Raw genomic sequence first — 27,205 nt, 5'->3', positions numbered from 1 at the left:
AAATCTAGAGCCAATCACCTCTCCCCTGGTGGATATCTGGAGTGGCCATGTGATTGACTGATTTATTATTATTATTTTTTAATTTGCTGTGCCAGGTCTTAGTTGTGGCATTCAGCATCTTTAGCTGTGGCATGCGAACTCTTAGTTGCAGCTTGTGAGATATCTGTTTCCCTAACCAGGGATTGAACCTGGGCCCCCTGCACTAGGGCAGCAGAATTTTAGCCACTGGACCATGAGGGAAGTCCCAGCCATGTGATTCAGACTCAAACAACCAAATACTCTTTTCCTGGTCTTGGAACCTTGAGAGGAAGGCAGGCAAACAGATATGGCTAGAGCATCACCAGAGCTCATGGGGTGGGCAGCCTGGATTGTTTTTGCTAAGAGATTGTTGCTGTGGTTTGGGGGACTTGACTCTCTTTTCTTGGTTCCTGACTATTTTCAAGCCTGATACTTCAGTTCCCATTTACTCTGTAAGTTCCCTTATATTCTTTCAATAAGTCCCTTTTAAGTTAGCCAGAGTCATCCTTTGAAGCTTCTAACCAAGAGCACTCACTAGTAGAACTGAGCCTCTGTCATCCCTGTGGTTTGGAGGATGGAGAAAAGCAATCACTGGGAGAAGCAACCCTGCTCACTGCAGTGGACTTGTTCTGGGCTTGCTCACTGTCCAGGCTGGTCTTAGGGCACTGGCATGGGTACCAGGACCATTATGCCCCAAATTGGACTTAACTGTGACTTGCTCTCTATCTAAATATGGGGTAAGTTGACACTGGCCAGGACCAACTTCTCAGACAATCAGGCATGGCACAGAGATGGCTAGGTCCTAGATTCTGTGACAAGACAGTGCCAGTTTCTTGACCTCATGGGTTGTCTTAGGAGAGAAGCAGAGGGAAGTGAACCCTTAGGCTACTGGGAAGTTTCAGCTGTATCCCACCTCCCCAAACCCCTGCCCCAACCAAACAAGTAGCTTCCCTTTTGTGTAAATTTCCATTCCTTGTGGAGATGAAAAAGTGGAGATACAAGCTTTGTTAATACAATATCAAGTCCAGAATTATCATCCTCAGTCACTTTGGACTAATAACTTAAGATGCTACCCTACCAGGGACAGAGCATTCAATAATTGAACCTCTCTTTGCATCTTTATACTTAAAGAGGTTAATTAGTGAAAAATGGGTGAAATCCAAATAATCTTTGGAGTGGTGCAGAGAACTTTCAAAGAGTGACATAAAACTCAGAAGCTACAAAAAGACAAGACTGACAAACTTGACAACATAAACATGTCAAATTTCTAAATAAAAAAACAAAACAGCAAAAATCAAACAGCATAATGGGAAAAACAGCAGAGACTTCTGTGACAAAGGAATCATTTTCTTAATAAGCTAAGAGCTTTTTCCATCCAGGGATCAGAGACTCTTATCTCTCCTGCACTGACAGGCGGGTTCTTTAACACTAGATCCACTTGGGAAGCACGAAGAGCTTCTACAAGTAAATTCAACTTTAAAAATGGGAAGACGATATGAAAAAATCAGTTCATAGAAAATGAGATTAAAATCACCAATAATCATGAAACATTTCTCAAACACTCATGAATGAAAATTAAATTTTCATGAAAATGAACTTTAAATAAAAATTAAAACAAATGTGGTCATTTGATTGTGCATGCCCCCAATAATTGCCTTGTACAAAAATATACTGTTGTTCTATCACAGACCACTAATTATTGACCAGATGTATTAATACCACTTTTGTTACCCAAACATTATTGATCAGAGACGGTTCAATATTCACTAGCATAACAAATTGGCATTAGGTTCTGCAAAAATCACCTAGTCAATAATGTTAGGAGTGTCTTTCTCTCTGGCCTTGTATTTCCCCCTTGAATTTCCAGGCAGTTATCCACTTGCTGTCATACACTGATACGACAGCCGTTTCTTTAAGAGCACTGTGAAATGAAATATTTCCTGCCATATTGGTGGGCAAGAAGTGTCATAGCTATCTGCCATTTTCTCTCTCCAGATGTGAATTTCTGAGCTATGCCAAATAAGCAGCACCACTCCCTATGTGAGGAACTTAAGGATGTCACAGTCATCAGTGACTGTGCTGTGCTTAGTCGCTCTGTCGCGTCCAACTCTTGACCCCATGGACTGCAGCCAGCCCTCCAATGTCAGCTGGTGGGCCCTAAGGGAAAATGCAGGATGCTGGCCCTAGATAGCTGAGATGCATGTGAAAGAAATGACTTCAATAATCCCACACTCTTGCACCTTCCCACACACAGAAGAGCACTAAATTCCTTAACTTGATATCTGGTTTTTCTTACGGAAGAATTCTTTGATGTGCAGACTGCCTGCTCCCTTCCTTACAAATTTGTATATAGCCTGACTCCCTCTCCCGCCTCCTGGGAGCTATTTCTCAGGGCTGAGATATTGTCTCCGGGGCTTGGAGTCCTGAATATTCCCAACTGAACAAAACATTCTCTACTTTCAGGTTGCGACTAATTTTTTAGTGGACAGTGCCAGCCACTGAAACCCCACAAGACGGCCCATCTGTCACTCTCAGCTCCTCCCAGTGCCGAGATTGACAATAAGGAAGGCTGGGATAACTATCAATAACAAGGAGACCTGGAGCAGGTGTGCTGCGGGCGGTGACTCTGCCTAGGGCAGTATGATGAGGCAGGTTCCATACGAGAGGAAACGGAGGAAAGAATGGGAGGTCCGCGGCAGAAGAGGCGGGACAAAGCTCTCCTGACCCAGCAACACCACGTGCGTAAACAAAGGGGTGTCCAGAAGCCAGGTGCGAGCAGGTGGGCAGGCTGTGGGAGGGGGGCTTGGCTGGGCGGGAAGGGACTTCTCCGTGCGGATTCTTTTCCTACTCAGGGGCCGCTTTCGGCTGTCGAGGGGCCTAACAAAATTATCTGCCACACAGTTTACAGCGAAAGGGAGCTTCCATCCAACTTTCCCTTTTTATAGACCACTATTTGGAGGACATAAAGAAGTGGAGTGATCTGTCCCAGGTCACAGCTCTGGGGCCCTGACTGCCAGTCGGCGGAATTTCCCGCCTCGGTTCCTCCTGCACCGCGCAGGTTATCAAATCCCCAAACTCTGCTCCCTGGCCCTAGGTCGCAGTCGGCTCGTGGGGGACTACATCTCCCACAATGCCTTCGGCCGAGTCTCGCTCCCGCCGCCAGTCTGGGTCCGTATTCGCCAATAGGAAAGCAGAGTTTCCAGGGCCCGTTCTCGGTGGCTAATGAGCGCGGCGGGGGGGCGGGCCTCTCCCGTCCATTGTTCTCGGTGCCCCTCGGGCTTGAGCCGCTGCGACTCCGCAGGGGCCGGACCGTGCCCGGGGGCGCTTTAGCGCGTGGAGCGACCGAGGAAGCGGCATCCGGTCTCTGGAGAGGTGAGCCCGGAGACCCAGAGCTGGAGCCGTGCTGGTCTGGAGAGCAGCCCGAGGCCAGGGGATAACGGGCCTGGAGCCAGTGCGGGCAGCCCTGCTGGGGGAGGGGCGTCGGGGGCCGTGTCCGTGTCCTGCGGGCCCCCGCTGTCCGAGCTTAGGCGCCCGGTCGGGCTCAGGGAGCGGACCTGAACTCCTCTCCCTAGCGGCGAGCTCCTTGTACATCCAGCCAGGGGCGCAGGCTTTAGACTGAAAGGCTCAGTGGACGACACCCCGCGCAGTTCATTTTACAGATGGGGAAACTGAGCTTCAGAGGGGGCGTGTCTGGCCCCAAGTGGGACAACGCTTAAATTGTCTGGGAACGGTTTTCCTGCCCCCCACCCCCAAGTTAAGAATTGTGTTATAACTGTTTCTTCTAGCCATTTGGTGAATACAGTTTGAGAGCTTTAGTGTTTCCACTGGCTTTTCTTTTTTCTTCTTTTTAAAAAGTTTTCCCGGGAGTGTTTCTGAGTCTTTATGCTGTAGTGATGATTTTTAAAAATAACTTCATTGCCTTTTAGTCTTTGTTTTAAATAAGTGCTCTCAACATTTTGTAGAATTTCTATCTAGGTTTTTTTTTCCTTGTGTATGTGTTCATTTTTAAAAGGAATTGGGGTCATACCGTGTCTGTGGTTTTTCTATCTTGCTGGTTTTGTTTTTATTCATTAGTTTTCATATTATGAGGATTATCTTAAATCATTAATGATTAATAATTATTGTAAGCATAATTTTTTAAATATTTAAAAATACATACATTAGAGCACACAAATCTTGAATTTCATATGTATGCTCTTATGCAACCATTGCCAAATCAAGACATAAAACATTCCAGCTCCTTTGAGCCCCTTCTCAGTAACATCTCCGTATCCTCACTTCCCCCAACCCCCCCACCCCCACCCCTCCCAAACATAGCCATTTTTACATCATCAGCGTAGCTTTTAGTACATTTTATTGTATGGATGTGCCATAATTAACCATTCTCCTGCTGCTTGATTTTAAGGTGTCAGTTTTTTTTGCAATTAGAAACAATGCTACAGTTGTGTGTCCTTGCAAATATTTAGTTAATTTCTATTTGCAAACATGGTTATTTTAAAAAATAAATTCCTGAGCGGCCAAGGCTGGATCTAAGAATATGAACATTTTAAAATGTTATGTTTTAAAATATGATAATGATGCAGTTGAGAGATTTCCTTCCTTTCACTGAGGCTCAGAGTGCCTTGACATCTGATCCTTTATAAATTCTTCCAAGATGTTTCTTTCAGATTAGTAGGATGGATGTTCTTATCTGTTTATTAGGTAATCCGTGAGGTTGTGTGACTGGGTTGTATGTTATGTCAAGGTCACTGACTCTACAGCAAGTCTGAACTGACTTAGAGCAGGATAGCTCTGTCCTGGGTTCTTTCGAGGGCTTTGAATTTCTCATACTCAAGCTTTGGTCTTTTGGGAAGAAAAACTGTATATTGTGCTTGTGATTCTTCTTCTCTTGCCACAGAGATGCTTTCAGAAATAAGCCATTTTTCCTTTAAGAGGGACAGGAAACTTCTGATTTGCGGATGTAAGAATCACTTGGTGGCCTGACCTGGGCTGTTGTGAGTTAGATTGTTTTAGGACTTTTTACTTATTGATCCTAGTTCTCTCTCTCATTCTTAGCCAGACCACTTGTTGAAACTGGAGAAGGGTGCTATCTTCTCAGGGAGCCTGCCTGGAGAAGACCAAAGGTCAAGATCAGAAGCCTGAGTGATTCCAACCCAAGGACGTGGATGATGGCCTCAGAGGGGCCGAGAGTAACCGCTCCACGGAGCCCCGTAGTCCACCTCCCTCGGGAGGAAGACGACCAGGAGGAGGAGGTGGCCACCGTGATCCTGGAGGACGACTCCTGGGTACAGGAAGCTGTGCTTCAAGAAGATGGCCCTGAGTCTGAGCCTTTTCCACAGGGTGCTGGCAAGGGCAGCCCGCACGAGGACGTGGCTGGAGGGCCGCAGGGGGCACTCGGCCGCCTTCGAGAGCTCTGCCGGCGCTGGCTGAGGCCAGAGATGCACACCAAGGAGCAAATGCTGACCGTGCTGCCCCGGGAAATTCAGGCCTGGCTGCAGGAGCATCGGCCTGAGAGTGGCGAGGAGGCAGTGGCCCTGGTGGAGGACTTGACCCAGACTCTTCGGGACAGTGGTGAGATGGAGAGCCTCACAGGGAGAGGGTGGGAGCTCCCCACCCCCACCCCAAGACGGAGGGTTGTGGTGTTTGCAGAGGAGGAAAAGGTGGCATCCAGGACTGAGTCCCCGTCAGCCCCATCCCTCCAGTCTGTCTGCAGGCGATCAGCACGCTGTCACCCCAAATGCCCTGATTGTTTGCAGTGACAGTTCCAGAATTTCAGCATAAGAAATTACTCTTTTAAGTAATAAGAGTAATTTTTAGGGCTTAGAGGACTTTTTTTTTTTTTTCTATTTGGCTGTGCTGGGTCTTCGTTGCTGCTCAGGCTTTTCTCTAGTTGCAGCGAGTGGGGGCTCTAGTTGTGGTGCACAGGCTCCTCATTGCGGTGGCTTCTCTTGTTGCAGAGCATGGGCTCCAGGGCACGAGAGCTTTGGTAGTTGTGGCACGTGGGCTTAGTTGCTCTGTAGCATGTGGAATGTTCCCCATCAGGGATCAAACCCATATCCCCTGCATTGACAGGTGTATTCTTTACCACTGAGCCACCAGGGAAGCCCAGAACTACCATTGGAGCTACATTCACATAGTTAGCACAGTTGTTATTTGTGTTGTAGTTGGAATGGTTGGGAAGTTGATGGAGGTAATGAGGAAAGGGGCTGAAGACCCCATAAACCACCTCTTGGCACTTTGACCTGGTTGTGCAATACATATCCAGATATTTTAAGTTCCAGCAATTAGATAAACCAAATCCTATTTTTTTTTTAAGTGATTACTTTTTGTGAAATCATGATAAAGGACGAGTAAGCCAGCTAATAACTAGGGACTTAGTCTTTGGTATAAAGTCACCTTGGGCTCTTAAAAGAGTAATTCCAAACTGGAGCTTTTTGTAACTTAATATATCTGTCTCTAGTTTTATTATTACATTGTGGGACCCATGCATGCCATTCAACCACCCTGCCTCCTTTCTGGTCTTCAGCTGTAAACTGGGCTGCCTTGATTACCAAATGTTTACTGCAGATCTGCCTGTGCCCCTGGGCTTCTCGGGTGCTCAGTGGTAAAAAATCTGCCTGCTAATGCAGGAGACATGATCCCTGGGTCGGGAAGATCTCCTGAAGAAGGAAGTGGCAACCCACTCCAGTATTCTTGCCTAGGAAATCCCATGGACAGAGGAGCCTGGTGGGCTACAGTCCATGGGGTTGCAAGAGTCAGACATGATTTAGCAACTGAACAACAACAGGCACCTGTACCCCTAGGACTGTTTCAGGACCCGTGGGAAACGGCGGCTACCTTTGTGCTGATGAGAACTGCAGAGGTTCGGGGAAAGGGGTTGGAGAGGAGAGGAGAGGCAAGGTCAGTGAAGGCTTCATGAATGACGTGACCCTTGAGCAGAGGTTTAGCTGGTGAGGGGTTTGAAAAGGTGCTGAGGGAGGGTGTGGCATTCCAGGAGCTGTGCTAAGCAGAGGCTTGGAAGAGTGGACCCGTGTGGGATCATTCAGGTGAACATTCTGGTGACCAACCGTAAGGAAGACAGGCGGATTGGAGTGGAAAGTGTGTTTTTAGGAAGTGGTGGGAAGTAGGGTTTGGGGGAAGGATGCGTGAGGCTTTGGCCTCAGCAGGTTGTAACCAGGGCCCCAGGGGCAGGGGAGGAAGCTGAGCTCAACGACAGGATACAGGTTTTATACTGGAGGTGGGAGAGCAGCTGGGAAGCCGCCTGGACGCTGAGTGTGCAGTGATGGGGTGGGGACAGCAAGGGAAGGGGAGGAGATGGGACATGAGAGAAAGAACTCATGGTAACACCAGCCAGCACTGATGGATCCTCTTTGTGGGCCAAGCACTGTGCCTAGCATCTTATATGCAAAACTCACATAGATGTCACCACCTTGAGAGATCGGCAGGATTATCATCACCGGGGAAGATAAGTGACTCCATTAAGGTCGTGCCCCCAGTATGAGGCTGAACAAGAATGCCAGCTCAGGGGTCTGAGGACATGGCTCATGTTCTTAATCATTTCATCACAAATGAGATGCGAAGTCCTAGTTCTTGGTAGGGTGTTGGAAAGAGGGGCTACAAATGAGGACTGTAGGTGACTTATCTGTAGGGTCATTAGGTGAATAGGGACTTCCCTGGTGGTCCATTGTTTGAGACTCTGTGCTTTAAATGCAGGGGCCACAGTTTCAGTCCCTGGTCAGGGAACTAGATCTTACATGCCGTGAGTGAGTGATAGTCACTTAGTCGTGTCCAACTCTTTGCGATCCCATGGACTGGAGCCCACCAGGCTCCTCTGTCCATGGAATTCTCCAGGCAAGAATACTGGAGTGAGTTGCCATTTCCTTCTCCTACATGCTATGAGACATGAGCAAAAAAAAAATTTTTTTTTAAGACAAAGGTGACTAATTCAGAGGCATCTAGTCGAGAGGATTCAGGAGACTGGGAAGGGAAGATGGTTTGGGGGCGGAGTTGTAACAATGCCCAGAGACTTGGGAGGTGTGAATAAAGCTGTACTTGGAGAAGAGGGTGGTCATGGAGGTTCCACTGTGAGCCCAGGCCTGCACTAGGCACCTTACACCTCCATCTCACTAATAATCGCGTGAAGTGTGTGGGACCATCATTTAACAGATGAGGACATGGACATTCAGCAAAGTCAAGCTCTTCTTTGAGAGCTGGTTCGTGGTGAACCAGGATTCAAACTCCAGTCTGTTTGCTTCCACATGTGTTTGGGGGGATCTCAGGGTTTTTTTTTTAATATTTATTTTTATTTATTCATTTATTTGGCTGCACTGGCTCTTAGGTGTGGCTTGCAGACTCTTACTTGAGGCACACGAGATCTAGTTCCCTGACCAGGAACAGAACCTGGGCCCCCTTCATTGGGAAGCCATGGAGTCTTAGCCACTGGACCACCAGGGAAGTCCCTACCCCGGATTTTATTTGAAGCAAAGTCCCAGATGGTCTTTGACCCTGAAAAATAACTTTTAATTTTACTCTTCCTGCTTAGAAAAGCAAAAGCCTTCGTCCTTTTTGAAAACCTTGTTTACTTTTCTGACAGATGTAACAAGTCTGTGATGAACGTCAGGCTCTTGAGTTAGACGCTAAAGAGAGGCCAGAGGGCCGAAGGGCTGAGGAAAAGCCCCTGGGTTATTGTGCAGTTGGAGTCACAGCAGGGGGTCATGTCTCACCAGGCATCTCTGACGCAATGACTGGCCCCCACGGTGACGGCCTTCCCCACTTGGCTTTGTTTCATCTTTCACGGGATGTCCCAGTTGGAGAATGTCCAGACTGAGCAGCTTGTCAGTGCTCTGATTTCTGCCTCTGAGGTCATCTTCATTGGTTTTCATTTCTTCAACATGTGTTCCTGACCTGTCTGGTGATTGCTCAGAGGAACCTCTGCAGTGATCTCCATCCCTTGTCAAGCATGTCTTCAGGATAAGACCACTTGACCTCTAGTCTGGTTGTCCAGCCTGGGACCTTTAGTCACATGTTTTACCCAGCATGTTTTTAAGACCTGGTTAGACTGTGTTGTTTAATATTTGACTAGCAGGCACCTCTGGGCATTCTCAGATCAAATATCTTGTCGTTTCAGTTGAGACTGGACCTGTATTAATAGTTTTGAAATCTATTTCCCACAGTTCTGGAGGCTCTTAAGTCCAAGATCCAAGTGCTATCAGATCTGGTGAGAACCTGCTACCTGGCTCACAAACGGATGTTTTCTTTTTTTTTAACTAATTAATTTGGCTGCATTGGGTCTTAGTTGCAGCACACGGGATCTTCCTTGCAGTGTACGGACTTTCTAGTTGTGGCACGTGGGCTCCAGAGCACTCGGGCTCAGTAGTTACGGCTCTCCAGCTTAGTTGCCCCCCTGCATGTGGGATCCTAGGTCCCCATCCAGGGCTTGAATCCGAGTCCCCTGTGTTGCAAGGCAAATTCTTAACTACTGGGCCACCAGGGAAATCCCTTATATTAATAGCTTATGTGGTAAATCTCATCTCTCTTTGCATTTCCCAAGGACATTTTTGATCCCCATGCATGCATGTTCAGTTGCTCAGTTGCATCTGACTCTGCAACCCCATGGACTGTAACCCTCCAGACCCCTCTGTCCATGGAATTCTCCAGGCAAGAATACTGGACTGGGTTGCCGTGAACTCCATTCCCAGCCCTCAGTCAGGCTCTTGCTGTTTCACCAGACTCTGGCAGGAGCCTCTAGAGGGAACGTGCCTTCAGCCTCTTCCACCTGCATGGCAGCTGCTGCAGTCCTACCTGAGCGATGGGACACTTCTGCTTACACATCCTCTCTAGTCCCCCAGTGTCTCCAGATCAAGCACGACCTCTTTGTTCTGCTCGCACTCGTGGCCCTGTGTAGCCTGGCCCAGGTGGCCCCTGGCTGGTCCTCCCCTGATCTCCTCGCCACAGCCCTCGCTCCATTCAGATCATGCTGTTCCTTGAACATAGCCTGTGCTTGCTTGCTAGCTTTCACCTGAGCTGCTGAATCGTGACTTGGAATGGCCTTGTTCCATCCCTGTGTGATGGTCATCCTCTGAGTACACACCTTTGGCCACCTGCTCTATAAAGCCATCCTTACTTCCGGCCTCTCTTCCCCATCCCTAGATCCACCACCTAGGAGCATCTCTGTCACCTCTGCGTGAAATCATTACCCCTAGAACATTCAGATTCTCCTCCTCTTTAGGCTTCGTATCATATATTTTTTAAGATTCTTATTTTATGTGGACCATTTTTAAAGTCTTTATGGAACTTGTTACAATATTATTTCTGTTTTATGTTTTGAATTTTTGGCCACAAGGCACGTGGGATCTTAGTTCCCCAATTGGGGATAGAACATACACCCCCTGCATTGGAGGGTGAAGTCTTAACCACTGAACCATCAAGGAAGTCTCTTGTTTTCTGTTTGTATTGGTCCTCACCTTATTTCTTCTAGGAACCTATAAAAACCCCAAAGTCAAGGAACCTGTCTTCTTTTCCGTTTTTTTTACAGTACAGTACCCAGTACAGTGCCCTACACATAGTGGAGATTCATTATTGTTGGAGTGAGAAAAATGAATCTTTCCTGCCTCCCTGCAGGTGTGGAGAAACTTAACTGCTGGGTCAATGAAGGAGGCAGATGGATAGCTTCATCATTCCAGGCTTATCTGCTTTTCCCTTGAGAAAGCCAAGCTAAACTTGTGTTTTAAAGCATAATGGGGTCAAGCCCAAAGTTAGCAGAACATGGCTCAGGATATTCCAGAATCTCAAAAGGGAGACTGGGTAAGACCTGGGAGAATTCTGAGGCCAGGAGGCAAGTCAGGCCAGGCAGCTTAGTACAGCAAGAGAGGACCTACACTTTTTTTTTTTTTAATATTTATGTATTTATTTGACTGTACCTAGTCTCAGTTGCAGCACACAGGATCTTTAGTTGCATGAGAACTCTCAGTTGTGGCATGTGGGATCTAGTACCCTGACTGGGGATCAAACCCGGGCCCCCTGCATTGGGAACGAGGAGTCTTAGCCACTGGACCACCAGGGAAGCCCCGAGAGCACCTGCTCTTAGGTTTTCACTCATGGAAGCTCTGTACTAATTCTTTGTTGATATTTAGCAAACTCAATGGGTATTATCATCTTTTACGCTGTTAACAAATACATTTTTATAATTTTATTTATTTATTTATTTAGTGCTGTGCTGGGTCCCTATTGCTGTGCAGGCTTCCTCTAGTTGCGGCGAGCGGGGGCTACTCTCTAGTTGCGGTTCGAGGGCATCTCATCACAGTGGCTTCTCTAGTTGCAGAGCCCGGGCTCTGGGCATGTGGGCTCAGTAGTTGTGGCTCCCAGGCTCTAAAGCCACGGACTCAGTAGTTGTGGTACACAGGCTTAGTTGCCCCACAGCATGTGGAATTTTCCCCAGCCAGGGATCGAACCCGTGTCCCCTGCATTGGTTGGTGGACTTTTTAATGAGCCAGCATGGAGCCCATACACTCTCTTGTCAATAAGAAGAGTAGAGAGCAGTGTAGGGTTATAAAGGTATATGTCTTCTTAAAGCCACGATTCTCAGGTTCAGAACAACATCACTTTTAATTCACTTAAATATTTGAAATGTATACCACACAGAACTCTTGAGATGTAACGTTATTACTAAACTGTTTGGCAGTCATTCATTTAAACTGATAACAGCTCCTTGCTGTTTTTCCCAGCACTTCGTCTTTCAAGCAGTCAGAGTTCAAGGGGAACAACAGTCCAAGCCACTTAAGTGCTATCGGGTTCCCACCAGGCTCACCAAGGCAGCGCCCTGATGGGGAGAATCCCACTGGGGCATCAGCTGTATCAGAATTAGAGACCCACTTCTGCATTTCAAACCAGTGGCTCTGGCCATGGTATTGAGACCCAGCAGTATGTCACAGTCAGGTGGAAGGGACCTTACAAGAATTGTGAGCCTAACACACACTAAAGCACTGAAGTCTGTGACCAGTGATCTCATTGTTCTCTTAACAGAACATGCACTCTTATCCCCATATTGACAGCAAATTTCTCCACACTTATTCTGATATGCTTTTAGTATGGGAGAGAAAGCAGAGGCCTCTGGCTGGGCAGGGGGACACACGTGGCCCTCTGAATTCCATGCGAGCCTAGAGCCTGGGTCAGGGTAGGAAAATGCAAGAACCATTGGTTTAGGATGAGTTGTAATTGTCTACTAACCAATAAAGGTCCTTTGGCAATTCAGTAGTATTTGGACAGTGGTCCGACTCTTTTGAAAAAACTAAAAGTGGATCTCTGCTTCATAACTTACACAGAAATAGAGCCCTGCTTCACGAGTTACACAGAAATAAATTCAGATGAGTTACAGATCTATACTGTAAACGATCTGAAATCACCTATAGGAGAGTATTTTAAAGCAAGTCATCAAAGCTAGATTGGACTCATGGAAACAAACAAAAAAAAGTCCTTTATATTAAAAAGATACTGTGAAGAAAGTTCAAAGCCAGTGCAGAGACTGGGAGGAAATGTTTGCAACAAAGCCTGCAGTGTAGCAGATAAGGGCCTTGCTCTATAACAGCATCTACAATTCATAAAAAAAAAGTCAACCCAGTGGAATAAAAGACATGACCTGGCAATTTAGAAATGAATAAAAATGAATTATGTCCATAAGAAAAGATGTTCAGCCTTACAGATTACCAGGGAAATACCCATTAAATCAAGATGCTATTCTTTAGCCTGTGAGACCATCAGAAATTGAATAGTTGGACTTCCCTGGTGGCCCAGTGGTTGGGACTTGGCCTTCCAATGAGTGGGGTGCAGGTTTGATCCCTGGTCTGGGAACTGAGATATTCCGCATGCCTTAAGGGCAAAAGACCAAAACATACAACAGAAGGAATATTGTAACACATTCAATAAAGACTTAAAAAATAATCCCATGTCAAAAAAAGAAAAACTTAAAGATATTGAATCGTGTTTAGAAGAATTCTCTGCCTTTTTGAGCATTGACTTCCTTTAAAAGTTATTCCAGAATTCTTCTAGTAAGTAATAGGTTTCATTTATGTGTTTATTTTTGGCTGTGCTGGGTCTTCATTGCTGTGCAGGCTTTTTCTCTAGTTGCCGCAGTGGGGGCTGCTCTCTGGTTGTGGTGCGTGGGCGTCTCACTGCGGTGGCTTCTCCTTGCAGAGCACAGGCTCTAGAGCTCGAGCGCTTCAGCAGTTGCAGCCCTCGGGCCTCTGGAGCACAGGCTCGATAGTTGTGGCATCTTCTTGGATCCGGGACTGAACCCGTGTCTCCCACAATGGCAGGTGGATTCTTCACTATTGAGCCACCAGGGAAGCCCCTCCCCTTTGGTTTTTTTTTCTCATCATTACAGGAAATTGAGTACAAATTGCACATTTTTCCTCATTGTTTCAGATTTTGAGATCCAGAGTGAAAATGGAGAGAGCTCTAACCAGGACATATTTGAGGACATCGAGTCCCAAGAGATGTTGTCAGACGTGCCGGAAGGGGAAGGCATCCCGCAGTCTGACTGGGAAAGTGACGTGGAGAGAGACTGCAACCCCCAGGGGCCCCGGAGAAACATCCCCAGGAAGGACCGCGGGGTGGTGTCCGCCCCGGGCAGGGAAGCTGGCCAGCTCATCGGCCTCCAGGGCACCTACCTGGGCGAGAAGCCCTATGAGTGTCCCCAGTGCGGGAAAACCTTCAGCCGAAAGTCTCACCTCATCACCCACGAGCGGACCCACACCGGCGAGAAATACTACAGATGCGACGAGTGCGGCAAGAGCTTCAGCGACGGCTCCAACTTCAGCAGGCACCAGACCACGCACACCGGGGAGAAGCCCTACAAGTGCCGGGACTGCGGCAAAAGCTTCAGCCGGAGCGCCAACCTCATCACCCACCAGCGGATCCACACGGGCGAGAAGCCCTTCCGGTGCGCCGAGTGCGGCAAGAGCTTCAGCCGGAGCCCCAACCTCATCGCGCACCAGCGGACCCACACGGGCGAGAAGCCTTACTCGTGCCCCGAGTGCGGCAAGAGCTTTGGCAACCGGTCCAGTCTGAACACGCACCAGGGAATCCACACGGGCGAGAAGCCCTACGAGTGCAAGGAGTGCGGCGAGAGCTTCAGCTACAACTCCAACCTCATCAGGCACCAGCGGATCCACACGGGCGAGAAGCCCTACAAGTGTCCCGACTGCGGCCAGAGGTTCAGCCAGAGCTCGGCCCTCATCACCCACCGGAGGACCCACACGGGCGAGAAGCCCTACCAGTGCGGCGAGTGCGGCAAGAGCTTCAGCCGCAGCTCCAACCTGGCCACGCACCGCCGGACCCACCTGGTGGAGAAGCCCTACAAGTGTGGGGAGTGCGGCAAAAGCTTCAGCCAGAGCTCCAGCCTTATCGCCCACCAGGGCACGCACACGGGTGAAAAGCCCTACGAGTGCCGGACGTGCGGGGAGAGCTTCAGCTGGAGCTCCAACCTCCTGAAACACCAGCGGATCCACACAGGCGAGAAGCCCTACAAGTGCGGGGAGTGTGGGAAGGGCTTCAGCCAGCGCTCCCAGCTGGTGGTGCACCAGCGGACCCACACGGGCGAGAAGCCCTACAAGTGCCTCATGTGCGGCAAGAGCTTCAGCCGGGGCTCCATCCTGGTCATGCACCAGAGAGCCCACCTGGGGGACAAGCCGTACCGCTGTCCCGAGTGCGGCAAGGGCTTCAGCTGGAATTCGGTGCTTATCATCCACCAACGGATCCACACGGGTGAGAAGCCCTACAAGTGCCCCGAGTGCGGCAAGGGCTTCAGCAATAGTTCCAATTTCATCACCCATCAGCGAACACACCTGAAGGAGAAGCTCTACTGAAAGGGCAGAGAGGGAGGGAGCATAAGGGACAGGAGGCCCCAGGAGAGGGACCGGCCACCCTGCCCCCACGCATGGATGTGTCTTTAGAGGAGCTGTTCTCCTGAAGGCTTCTTGCCAGGATCTTAGCCCCTGCTCACCCTCATTCCTGGGATCCCGTCACATTAGCGGTCAGAGTCAGACCCTGAGAACCGAGCTTAGGAGTGGAAACTCGGAAAGCTTGGTCCTTTTCCTGTGACACTTCTCGACTCTGTTGGCTCCATCTCTCCTGATCCTCTGTGCCTCGGTTTCCCCTTTGATAGAACAGGGGGGATAGTTCTCCGTGTGCAACGGAATCCAGCATGGCCCTCATTTCAGAGAGAGGCCCCAGACCTGGTCCTTCTGCTGCCTGTGTTGGACTGAGGTCCCTTCACCCGAGCTGCAAGCATCCCAGGCCCCCTGCCTTGGCAGAACCGGCTTTTCCTGCCTCTGGGTCCTGGGTTTGGATTTCGGGGGTCAAGGCGGAGGGGCTTCTCCTGTTCTGAGTCATCTGCATGAAGGTAAAGTCCTTTGCGAGTTCTAGAAAGTATCAGGAACATGGAAACACGAGATAGTCTGGCCTGGAAACTTTCCACTGATAGGAGGTTGCCCAGGGCCTGCCAGGGAAGGCATAAACAGAGAAGTGATGTGTTTGCTCTTGTCTCTGCTCACTGTCCTGGAGTAAGTTGGCTGTAGGAGTGGGGGACGCACTTACTCTTACAGAGTTTCGGTTTTTGAGTGTGAGGTGTCATCAGAGCCCCCAGCTGCCTCTCCCTGGTGGATATTTCTGTCTCATTCAGGGTGATCGTCCTAAATTCTGCAGGGTGGCTTTGCATCTTTACCCGCCAGATCCATGGTCCTGTAATCGTCACCCTGTGTACTTGTCATTTCTGTCTTACGTACGCAGATCTAGAATTCGGTCTGGTAGCTTTTGTGTACAGAGGGCATTCTTTTTAAGGCGGTATTGATTTTGAGGCCACATCATCTGTCGCCTGGAGAGATCTGGGCTTGAATCAAGATACAGTGTCTCCCTTAATCTTGAGACGCTCCCAGGGCTTTGTTCTCGGCCGTGAAATAGTCAAGACAGGATGATAGCAGGTGAAGGGGTTTGTTAGGAGGGAAGAGGATGGTAAAAACAGGCTCTTCTCTCCTATGCATGGGGTCTGCACTCAGAATGCACCTTGGTTTTTACAGGGTGGCTGCTCCAAATCGCCTAATAAAGTTGAGTCCCATTCTTTTCCCGAGTCTGTCTTTTCACATGTGTTAAAAACCCAAGCTTGACTATTAGCAAACCCACATCTCACTTCCCTACTCCACCCACCCGCTCACATCCTTCCTCAGGCCAGAAGTGGTCCAAGACCTTTAGAGGGAAAAAAGTCACTTGCTTCAAAGAGCACAGCTTTAAGGCAAACCTGGTCCCATGTGTTCGACCAGTGCACACACCTCTCCACTTGCCCTTTGCCAACGCTGCATCTAGCCTGTCAACTGATGCTTGGAGCCCCAGCTTTGACTCCTGTGCCAGGTGGCCTCCCCAGGAGGTGTCATCTCCATCCAGAATCGACTAAGTTAGAAACAGGAAGCTTTAGGCGGCAGCAGCTGTTACACCAGACCACTAGGCTGTGAGATCCCCATCGCTGACTCCATTCCTTCACTTACTGAGAGAACATGTACTGAGGGCGTGTGTACCATCACTGTGCTGGGTGCTGGGGAAAGGCTGTGAACAAGAAGTTCTGTTACGCATCGGCACGCCGCTTTACAGGGGGAAAGATTCCTGTCTGTCTGGGAAGAGACAAGATCTGCCCTGCCTGTAAGGGAGTGGGGCCAAGAGGGTATCCTCAGTGACGCCCTGGAATTTGGGTTGTAGAAGATGGTGGCTCTCTTAAAGTCTCACCTCGAGAAAACAACTGATACTAAGCTTTTTAAACTTTTCTAGGTAAATTTCCTTCTTTACTCCTCCCTACCTGGTAGAGACACAAAATATCCTGGGAATAAAAAGCAAACGAGATTAGCTAGAATTGCAGAATCAATCAGGCAGGAACCAGGTTGGGAAAATGACAGATGATGGTTTTCTAGAAAGGTTGAGAGCCCCTGGCTTCCTGTCCTGCTTGCAGCTAGAGGGAGTCTGCAGAGGCAGAGAGGGGTCTGTGTGGCAAGTGTGTTGGATAGAAGGACACAGTTTGTTCCCCTAAAAAACATTGAGAAGCCGCCCCCACCCCCTGGGCAGATCTACCTCTGCCAGCCGTGTCTCTGTAACAGACCATCTCCCCTTCAAAGTACATATATTTAGGGACCAAGTTTTTTCTTACCAGTTTGTTTCTAAGTTCATGAGAACAGCCTTGGGACAATTAAAAACCTACAATAAATGGTTTATTTGCTTTGCCCTGAGCGTGGCCTCACAATAACCACCCTGTACCCTCTGGCCCATGCCAGCCCCCAGGCCTCTGCTCACCTCTGAGAACCTTGAACCTGCCTGGTGTGGGCTCCCTCAGCGTCCCACCCCCAAACCAGCAAACTTCTCTGAACCTCGCCACTTCCTCACCTCAGGGCTCAGCCTGGAGATGCACTTTCGGTTTAACAGTGCTCTCTGTCCATCTGCCGCTCGCCTCCACCTCCCTGCAGAGCTCAGGACCTTGCTCTTCTGCCTTGATTTCTAGTCTGTCCCTCTCTATGGCTTCTTCCTGCAACTTACCTCTAGTGTTCCTAGAGCCTCAGACTTGCGAGTCCAGAACTCACGCCACTACCTGCCTCCCTTGATCTCCTGTGACCAGTGTGCTGGTGACAGGTGAATTTCCTTTTCATGAGTAGCACCGCCATCCACTAGGTCTCATCCAACCTGGAAACTTGGGAGTCACCCAAGACTTCCTCCTTCCAATCCCTTAGAGCCATTCGGGAACCAGGCCCTACAAAATTCTTAGCCATTTGGGAATACAAGCACACATGGAGTGTCGGGAGCTGGACTGACCCAGCTCTGGGCACACTTGTGCTACTAACCACACACCCTCACTCTCATTATTAGAGATTTTACAGTTTGAGGCAGGTCATCATGAGACTTCCTCTTGTTTTTCATGGACTTCTACTTCCCTGTGAGTTGCATTTCTGGTTTGCAGTAACCCGTAATAGCTGAGAGTTGCACAGTCTATGGCAAGGTTACTCTGCACAGGCAGCGTGCTAATCAACTCTTTACATGCAGGTCTCAGTCCTGACAACCACCCTGTGAGGTAATAAGTTATCCGACTTTACAGGTGAGGACCTGGAGACCCAGAGGAGAGGTTCAGTTTGTAACTTGCCCAGCTGCTGCTGCTGCTGCTAACTCACTTCAGTTGTGTCTGACTCTGTGCGACCCCATAGACGGCAGCCCACCAGGCTCCCCCGTCCCTGGGATTCTCCAGGGAGAATGGAGTGGGTTGCCATTTCCTTCTCCAATGCAGGAAAGTGAGAAGTGAAAGTGAAGTCGCTCAGTCGTGTCCGACTCTTAGCGACCCCATGGACTGCAACCAGGCTCCTCCGTCCATGGGACTTTCCAGGCAAGAGTACTGGAGTGGGGTGCCATTGCCTTCTCCGAACTTGCCCAGCACCTGTCGCTTAACCACTCTACTAAATTCAGTTAACCCCACTGCATTAAAAAATGTTTTTTTTGCCATGCCACATGGCAGGTGGGATCTTAGTTCCCCAACCAGGGATTGAGCCAGAGCCCCCTGCCTTGTACGCACAGAGTCTTAACCACTGGACCACCAGAGAAGTCCCCCCACTGCATTATTAAAGCCAAAAGAAATCCCAGAGGAACAAATGGAAAGCACAAGGAAACATTAAAATTGGCATATTGGCTACTCGTTCCAGTCTTCTCCCCTAGTGTCAAGGTGATCCACTGCTGTAACTGACCCTTTCTTGCCCATCACTGGGGGTCACCCTCCTCAACCCTGTATCCCTGATGGGAGGTCTGTCTCATCACCAGAGAGTTGGGCGGGGGCTCCGTGTGCTGGGCTTGCCCCCTCCCACAGTCTCTCAATGACAGACCTGGAGTTTTTTTCAAATGTAGGGCCATTATAACCTCCCTGTTGCCTGACCTTGTGAAGCTATTTCAAATCTCTGGATAGATATTAAAGTCTGCTTTCTCTCTCCCCCTTGATAATATAGCACATGGCCATAGAGGAAGTGGAAGTAGAATTGCATGGATGATGCTCAGATTTTGAGATAGAAGATTTCAGAGCCTAGTGGGGAGCAGGGAGCCACAGCCTTTGGGCGGCTAAGCCCGCAAGCCCTAACTGGAGGCCTGCACATGGAACTACCAAAACGAGAAGCCCTTGTGCAGCAACTAGAGAAATACTGAGTGCCACCATGAAGACCCAGCACAGCCAAAATTAAATTAATTTTTAAGGTTATTAAAAAAAAAAACAACAGGTAAAAGCAAAGATGCTCTGATGACTGGATGGTGGGAACCAAAGCTCTCTCCTGGGCTGGGTCTGTGCCCCACTTTGCTGGTCCCTGAGGCAGCTCTGTGGAACTTCTAGACTGAGCTGGTTGGAAAGCTAGGTGTGTGTGCACCCTGAAAGCGCTGGGCTGAGTTTTCCACATTAGCCCTCTTGGAACTCTTGTTCCTAAGATCCAAGAGGCTAGAAGAAATCTCCATGACCCAGACTTGCAGCTGGATTTAGGACTCTACAGATAGAGCCCTTCTTGTCCTATACCCCACCACAGGCTGCCCCTCCTGGGGGGAAATCATATCTTCACCCACCTTCCATTGAATTTAAGACCTTTTATGTGTTAAATAGGGAGTGAGACCTACTACACAAAATTTGTTGTCAGAACCAAATCAGATAAAATATGCTGAGAGGGACTTCCCTGATGGCTCAGTGGTTAAGACTCTATGCTTCCAATGCCGAGGGCACAGGTTTGATCCCTGGTCAGGGAACTAAGATCTCACATGCCATGTGGAGCGGCCAGAAATAGCAGAGGTATAAAGTATAGTTTCCCCACCCTCTTCCCTGAGGGTGCACCTTCTTTCCTCCTGGGCTCTCCCAGCTGCTCTCTAGTACTTCCTTCCAGTCATTTACTTTGAAAGCTACTCCATTTAGCACTTAATCTTACTGCTTTGGAGTTCCTTGGGTTGTTCACCATTCCACTTTAGAAAGTGCACCCTCTGCCAGTTTGCACTCAAGAGGAGGAAATGTTTTTCTTGGCCCAAAGTATATGCTATACAATGGACTGTTGAATGAATAAGCGTCAATGATAGTCATCTTGAATCACCCAGGACTGTGCACTGGGGAAATGAGGCCCGTGGGGAGAGGGCGGCACAGGGGAGGATGGTGGTGAAGCATTACTACAGGGGGCAGCCAGAAAAGCACTTTGTTTAAATGGCAAAACATCTGAACTGTGGTCTCAGCGCCACCCTGAGAACTGGGTCCAAGCTGCCAGGGTTTATTCACCTGTATAATAGGATTAAATAGGGATTAACAGGGATAAACACCCACTTTCAGCTGTAAGGGAAATGCTTTGCCAAGGTCCCTCTGTTTCAGTGACAACCCCCCCCCCCCCAAGGCGGAGTAAGGCGAGAAGCCGCCACCTCCCCAAATTCCCACGGGGGTGGGAGAAGCGAGGCAGGACTGCAGCCTCTCAATTTGCGTGGACTACAGCTGTGGCTCAGCAACTCCGAATCTCCGTGTAGGAAAATCCCACCCGTCATCGATGATTCGCATCGATAAACGGCGCCCAAGCCACTCCGAAAGATTATTGGTTAATGCTGCTGTCAGTCGGCAGACGCTGGCGGAGGCCTTTGGGAAATGTAGTTCAGCCAGCCCGAGTCCGTCGGAAGCTTGCATTTCCGCTTCCGGCGTTTAGTCGCTGTCCGATTGTGGTAATTTGCGGTCCTTGCTCGGGGTGGGAGTGTCGTGTAGGGACTGTCTGTGGCCAAAGAGAAGGTGCCGCGGAGTCAGGCCCCCGGTGGTGGTCGCAGGGCCTCGGCGGACGGGAGCGGTTCTCACCTCAGGTCTGAGCAGCTCACACGGGCTGGGCGTGACCAGGCGAAGACCCGGGGTCCGACAGCTTCGGTCCGGACCCCAGGGGAGGATGCACTCCTCATGCTGGCGGCGCCCTCCTTCTCGCTGTCCACCAGGCCCGGCGGGGACGAAGAGGTTCGTCGCCGACGAGGCAGCTCCGTCCGCAGGGCCCGCGTTTACCCCATAGAGCTTCCAGAGAAGGTCGCCCGCGGAGCAGAGTAGCCTTCCGGTAAAAGTCATGCTCTTGCAAGTCAGACACCCCGTCCGCCGTCACCGGACTGCCCATCTCCGGCCAGCTTTGTGTCCTCCGACAAGGTCCTGGGGGTCTCTGAGCCATGACTGCCTCAGCTTTGAGGGAGTGGAAGCCTGAGTGTCTCAACTTTCCTTCCAGCTGTAACATCCTTTGAGTCTTTGATCACATTATCCTTGCTCTCACATCTTGTAACCTTAATAACCAGGGTAATTCTCCTTGTTTGGGAGAGTTATGATGCCGGGACTGAGGAATCCCCAGAGGGCCCCCCCACCCCACCCCAGTCTGAGAACCCAGCCTGTGGGAAGGACAGCTGAGGGTTGGAACCATGGAACCGCCGAAGCTCAGAGCGGGCTCCAGTCAGGCGCTGCTCTCCAAGGTGCTGCCACCTTGGGTGCCCGTCTGGCTCTTGGACCACACGTACTTGGCAACACTTTGAAGACCAGTGGCTTAGGAGAGTGGGCAGTTTTTTGTTCCTATTTTCTCCATCCACCCATCCTCATTCTTCAGTGTGGATAACTGGCATTTTCTTGGTGTAAAGTAAATTGCTATGCAAAAACAGCTTCACACTCCCCTTCTTTCCAACCAGATCACCAGCCCTTGACCCCTCCTGTCAAACTTCTGGAGCTGACTCCCCAGAGGGGAAGCCAGTGACAGAGGGCCAGACTCCACGGGGCATCAGGATATGGCACAGGCAGGGGTGGGGGTGTGGAGAGGAACAGGAGGACTATTTTCATCACCTCAGTCTTACTGGGCTAACCTTGTGGTTTTCACTAGAATTCACTCTGTAATGTACGTCTCTGGCTCTAGAATTTCAAGTTCTACTTCAATTCCTATCTGAAGATGGCTTCTCAGGGAAGTGAAGGAAGAGCTTTGAAGTTCAGAGCACAGCTGCAGGGTTTCTCTCTGATCTGAACAACGGCTGTAGCTGTGGACAAACAAATCCACACTCCTCAAGTACTTCAAGGGCTTTGAATAGTGAAGCTGGAGGAAGATTCCCACAGGGAGCAGGAAATTTTCCTTCGAGGGAATGTCCCTGGACCAGAGACCTCCTGCCAGTGCTTTTGGCATTTCTGCTTTTGAGAAACAGCAGGACTCTGGGAGTCCCTCATCCAACTCTGGAAGCTTGGTCATCGGTGGTTGAGACCAGAGAGGTAGACGAAAGAGCAGTTCCTAGAGTCCTGGAACCATTCCTGGCTGTCCTTCCCCAGGAGATCCAGATCTGGGTTAGACAGAAGCATCCAGAGAGTGGACAGGAGGCAGTGGCCCTGGTGGAAGATTTGCAAAGAGAACCTGGAAGACAGCAGCTGCAGGTGAGATATAGGAACTTAGTTCTGAGTAGTTAAAGTAGAGGAATGTGAGAGAGCCACTTTGGGTTGCCAGCAGTATATGGATGATGCGTAGACTTTTCTCTTGGTGTCAATGTGGAATTTGCTCATTCCCTGGGACTGGTAGCTACAGCTTCCCTTCCATTTTCAGACTGACTCTTCTTTTCTTTTTCCTTAAACATTTTTAAATTAACTTGGCTTTGCTGGGTCTTAGTTGTGGCATGCAGACTCTTAGTTGGGGCATGTAGGATCTAGTTCCCCAACCAAGGATCGAACCCCAGGCCTCCTGCATTGGGGGCATGGCATCTTCGCACTGGACCACTGGGGAATTCCCTTCCACTTTTCAGACTGACTCTTCAGAGAATGCACAATATTGGGTACTCTTGAGTGTCGGTCCCTGCTGTTAAATAAGAAAATTGCTTAAAATAGAGTGAGCACCTCTCTGATCCAGGAGGAGCGTGCATAAGCTATTTTCTCTTTGGAGAATAGCTCTCATTCAGCGGGAGCCAGCCTGAAGCAAGGGGCTTCACCGGGCTTTACTAACTTCATTGAACCTTTGGGTCCTGTTGCAAAATAGCTTTTTTGTTGCTGGCTGTCTCTGTGTTGGCAGTTTTGCCTAGAAGTGAGCAGAAGCAGCCCCAGGAGAGCTGGGTGGACAGACTGCAGTGGGCCTGGGTTCCAGATATTATCTCTCTGGTGTCTTCCATACCCACTCTCCTAACTACCTCTGCAGTGATCTGCATAAGACTGAGCTTCCCCTCTGCCTGTTTTTTTTTAAGATTAAAAAAAATGCATTTATTTTTGTTTTCACTGGGTCTTCACTGCTGTGTGCAGGCTTCCTCTTTTTGCATAGCATGAGCTGTGGGCACGGGGGCTCAGTAGTTGCGGCTCTTGGGCTCTAGAGTGCTGGTTCAGTAGTTTTGGCACACATGCTTAGTTTCTATGTGGCGTATGGAATCCTCTCAGACCAGGGATCAAACCCGTGTCCCCTTCATTGACATGAATTCTTAACCACTAGACCATCAGAGAAGCCCTCTCACCTCTTTGCTTCTTTATGTCTTGGGGTGATTTTTAGTGCCTACAGAATTTTTACCTTCTCCAGTCCTTGAACAGGGATTCAGAGAAGGAATCCTCAGGATCAGTACTGGGTTCCCTAAACATCCATCTGAAGCAAGCATAGAATCCATGTATCTGTTCCAGGTCATGGTGATGATGTCACAGCCAGATCAGAAGACCAAATGAATCGCAGCCCCAAAGTAGAACTGGGAGCCTCCCACAAGAGTGAGCGGTAAGCAGCAGCAGTGGAGGGAGCAAGGGAGAAGGGACCCTTCTATGGGTGGGTGTGAAACCCCCCTTGATTACAGGAAGTGGAATAAAAGAATACAGCTCCTTTCCCTGGGAGGGTGTGGCATATAAACCAAAGCTGAGCACAGGAATCTGTGGGATCCTCAACAGGCACCTCCAAAGGGAAGAAGCACCTTGGTTGGTAGGAAAGGCACAAGGTAGGGTTAAACTATTGTGGACTAATTCACAAAACATGTTCCCAGACCAATTCAGATGATTCCCATGTGCTGTCGAAACTGAAGAATAGGGACTTCCTTGGTGGTCCAGTGGCTAAATCTCTGTGTTCCCAATACAGGGAGCCAGTGTTCAATCCCTGGTCAGAGAACTAGATCCCACCTGCCGCAACTAAGGGTTAGCATGCTGCAACTATGATCTGGCATAGCCAAATAAATAAATAAAAATAAATATTTTAAAAATGTCATCAGCCTGCAAAATAATCTCCAAACCTCCTTCCTTAAGGCAGGCCACAGCTGAGGTATTAAAGGCACTGTTTTCCTTGACACAAAGATTGATAGTTTGTCGTAAAAGTAATAGCCTTCCTTCTCTCTGTATCTAGATCTTGCCCTCATGCTATTTCTTTAACATCTGCCGCTAGTGGTAAAGAAACTGCCTGCCAGTGCAGGAGACTTAAGAGACACAGGTTTGATCCCTGGGTCGGGAAGATCCCCTAGAGAAGGGCATGGCAACCCACTCCAGTATTCTTGCCTGGAGAATCCCATGGACAGAGGAGCCTGGCAGGCTACAGTCCATAAGCTTGAAAGAGTCAGACACAACTGAAGCAACTTAGCATGCACGGACACATATACATAACATAGTATTTACCATTTTAACCATTTTTAAGTGTACAATTCAGGAGCATTAAGTGCAACCATCACTACTATCCAACTCCAAAACTTTATCATCCCAATCTGAAATTCTACCCATTAAACAGTAACTCCCCATTCTTGCCTCCTCCCACCCCTGGCAGTCACCATTCTGTTTTCTGTGTCTATGAACTGGTCTGTTTTAGGTTCCCCATGTAAGTGGAATCTTGTATCCTTGTGTCTGGCTTAATTCATGGCATCCATTTTGCCCAAGTCTAAGAGTGACACTGGGCAGAGAAAATCCGATCCACGTATTGACTGGTTACACCAAAGTGAACCCAGGACAACAAATGAACCATGAAGATGGGCTGCCCCGGGTCTGAGCATCGGATCACATGCCCTTGCTCTTCCTGCCTGGAGGAGGCCCTCACCCGCTCATCCCACGGCCACCTGAACCCTTGGGGGACTCCCTGCTCAACTCGGCACAGCACATGGGGCCACTGCGAATGGGCTGCAGCCCAGGTTCCCAGTTGTATTTCCAACTTCCTTTGCTCCCCAGGCTGGGGCTGCACCTTCTCCCACTTCTGTCTTTTCCTGTGCTGTTCCCTCTGCCTGGAATACCCCACACTGCTGAGGCTCCTCTCCTGACGCCCATGGTTGAACTGGATTGGATACTGTGCTGATGTGTGAATCGCTGATTTCCTTTGGGTCCTTTAAGGGCTTCTCTGGGGCACCTCCTTATAATTACTGAGAGAACCCCAGGACTTCCTTCCCTTGGAATGTGTCAGCTCTCAAAGAAGCATTTGGGAAACTGGAGGTGGGGATTTGCAGTTGTCATAAAAATCTGGGGCACACCCAGTGTGTGGTGGGGATGGGGGGGTCAGGTAGATGTGATGTGATTGTTGAGGCCGTCCTGTACAAAAGTACTGCTGGGCATGCGTGGAGGGCGGTGCTCCTCGGCCGGGTCCACAGATGTGCACCCTGGCATCACCTGGGAGCTTAAATGAAGTGCAAATTCTCAAGTCCACCCTCAAACTTGAGGTTCCTTTTTCTTTTTGGTTATGCTGGTCTTCATTGCTGGATGAAGGCTACTCTCCAGTAACAGTGTGCAGGCTTCTCATTGCAGTGGCTTCTCTTGTTGCAGAGCACAAACTCACTGTCCTGCGGCATGTGGAATCTTCCTGGACCAGGGATCGAACCGGTGTCATTACAAGGATTCTTAACCACTGGACCACCAGGGAAGCCCAAGTTGACTTTGTAATGTGGTGACTTGTCTGGGCGGAACCACATGCCCCAGAGTTCACCCCTCTGTGTTTCCAGGTAGAGTAGGGCACTGAAGATTTTTCTGAGCGAGATGTGGCTGGTAGAAGGGAAGCTGCAGCCATTCTGGCTCCACGCTCAGGAGATGGGACAGGAGCAGCTGTATGACTCATGCACATGGCTGGTTAGCTGCCTGCAGCGACTCCATCTTCCCAAGATCCTCCTTAAGCTTCTCCCAGCCCTGGGCCAGGGGTGTGTTAGCTCAGTGCTAGAGTGTACCCGCTTCTCCAGAAGGTGACCCACATCAAGAACTGACATGTTCCAGCTGGTCCTTGCCCTCCCCTTCCTGTCTGCCGTGTGGGCCCCAGGCTCCAGCAGTGGATGAATGGAAAGACAGCAGCCTTACCGAGACCATGGGCCCAGCTCCCACAAGTAGTGTGGAAATAACTCCTACTGGTCTGCTTCTCTGACTACACCCAGGCTAACACTCCTGAGTGAGAAAGTGCTAAGTCGCTCAGTCGTATCTGATTCTTTGCAACTCCATGGACTGTAGCCCAACAGGCTCCTCTGTCCATGGGATTCTCCAGGCAAGAATACTGGAGTGGGTTGCCATGCCCTCCTCCGGGGGAGCTTCCTGACCCAGGGATTGAACCTGTGTTTCCTGCATTGCCAGGCAGGTTCTTTACCACTAGCACCACCTGGGAAGCCTGGCTAACACTCCTACTGATCAGAAACTCTGGGAACAGAGCCCAGCAGTCTGTGTCTTAACCAGGTGATTCTGATGCACGTTAAAGTTTGAGAATCACTGATGTAGGGGAAAGCCTTTTTACAATTACGTGTGCTGAGAACCTAACTTTCTATACACGCACACAAGGAAAGTTTTGCATCAAGGAAAGGTTAGCATCAATATACCTGAATGTCCCAGAAATTCAACTACTGCATAAAACTTGAGAAAACAGTACATTCTTTTGTGGAGAACTTTCCACAAGGGTTTTTTCATCAATTCAGAAAAACCAGGTCCTCGACTTTCGAGTGTGAATCACAAATGCAGCATCCCTGTCTGGGTCTGTAATCCTGGCTGCCCAGTTCTTGATTTTACCACATACATCAACGACTCGATGGACATGAGTATGAGTAGTTCCAGGAGTTGGTGATGGACAGGGAAGCCTGGCGTGCTGCAGTCCATGGGGTCACAAAGAGTCGAACACAGCTGAGTGACTGAACTGAACATACACGCAGCTGTCTGAGGACCGCATTAGGTGGAAGAATGGCATTTATATTGAAATACAAAGTCTTTTGTTATTTTGTTCCCTTGTCTTTTTTTTTTTTAATC

The 27,205-nt window shown here is 49.3% G+C and overlaps 1 protein-coding gene across 11 annotated transcripts; it reads left to right on the top strand.

Annotated features, from left to right (window-relative positions):
• The first annotated feature begins 2,138 nt into the window (after positions 1-2,138).
• Positions 2,139-27,174, top strand: ZSCAN2 (zinc finger and SCAN domain containing 2). Of its 11 annotated transcripts, XR_014070460.1 has the most exons (6): positions 3,260-3,390; positions 5,074-5,589; positions 13,438-15,415; positions 21,948-22,450; positions 23,666-23,753; positions 25,757-27,174. XR_014070460.1 is itself a non-coding variant. In XM_081546941.1 (4 exons), exons 2-4 carry the CDS (start codon positions 5,184-5,186, stop codon positions 14,080-14,082), a joined length of 1,095 nt encoding a protein of 364 aa, XP_081403067.1. In that variant the 5' UTR covers positions 3,260-3,390; positions 5,074-5,183; the 3' UTR covers positions 14,083-14,166. The 11 variants fall into 11 exon arrangements, 8 of the variants coding, with proteins under 8 accessions (XP_081403063.1, XP_081403060.1, XP_081403067.1 ...); XR_014070461.1 differs by lacking the exon at positions 23,666-23,753; XM_081546941.1 differs by lacking the exons at positions 21,948-22,450; positions 23,666-23,753; positions 25,757-27,174 and adding an exon at positions 9,192-9,235 and having other exon boundaries at positions 13,438-14,166.
• The last annotated feature ends 31 nt before the right edge of the window (positions 27,175-27,205 follow it).

The sequence above is a fragment of the Giraffa tippelskirchi genome, chromosome 12 (assembly GCF_054371585.1).
Source record: "Giraffa tippelskirchi isolate mGirTip1 chromosome 12, T2T-mGirTip1v1.2.pri, whole genome shotgun sequence".
In the NCBI taxonomy this organism is placed as follows: domain Eukaryota; kingdom Metazoa; phylum Chordata; class Mammalia; order Artiodactyla; family Giraffidae; genus Giraffa; species Giraffa tippelskirchi.
The sequence above is the reverse complement of the archived record's forward strand: the minus strand, read 5'-3'. Positions and strand labels throughout refer to the sequence as shown.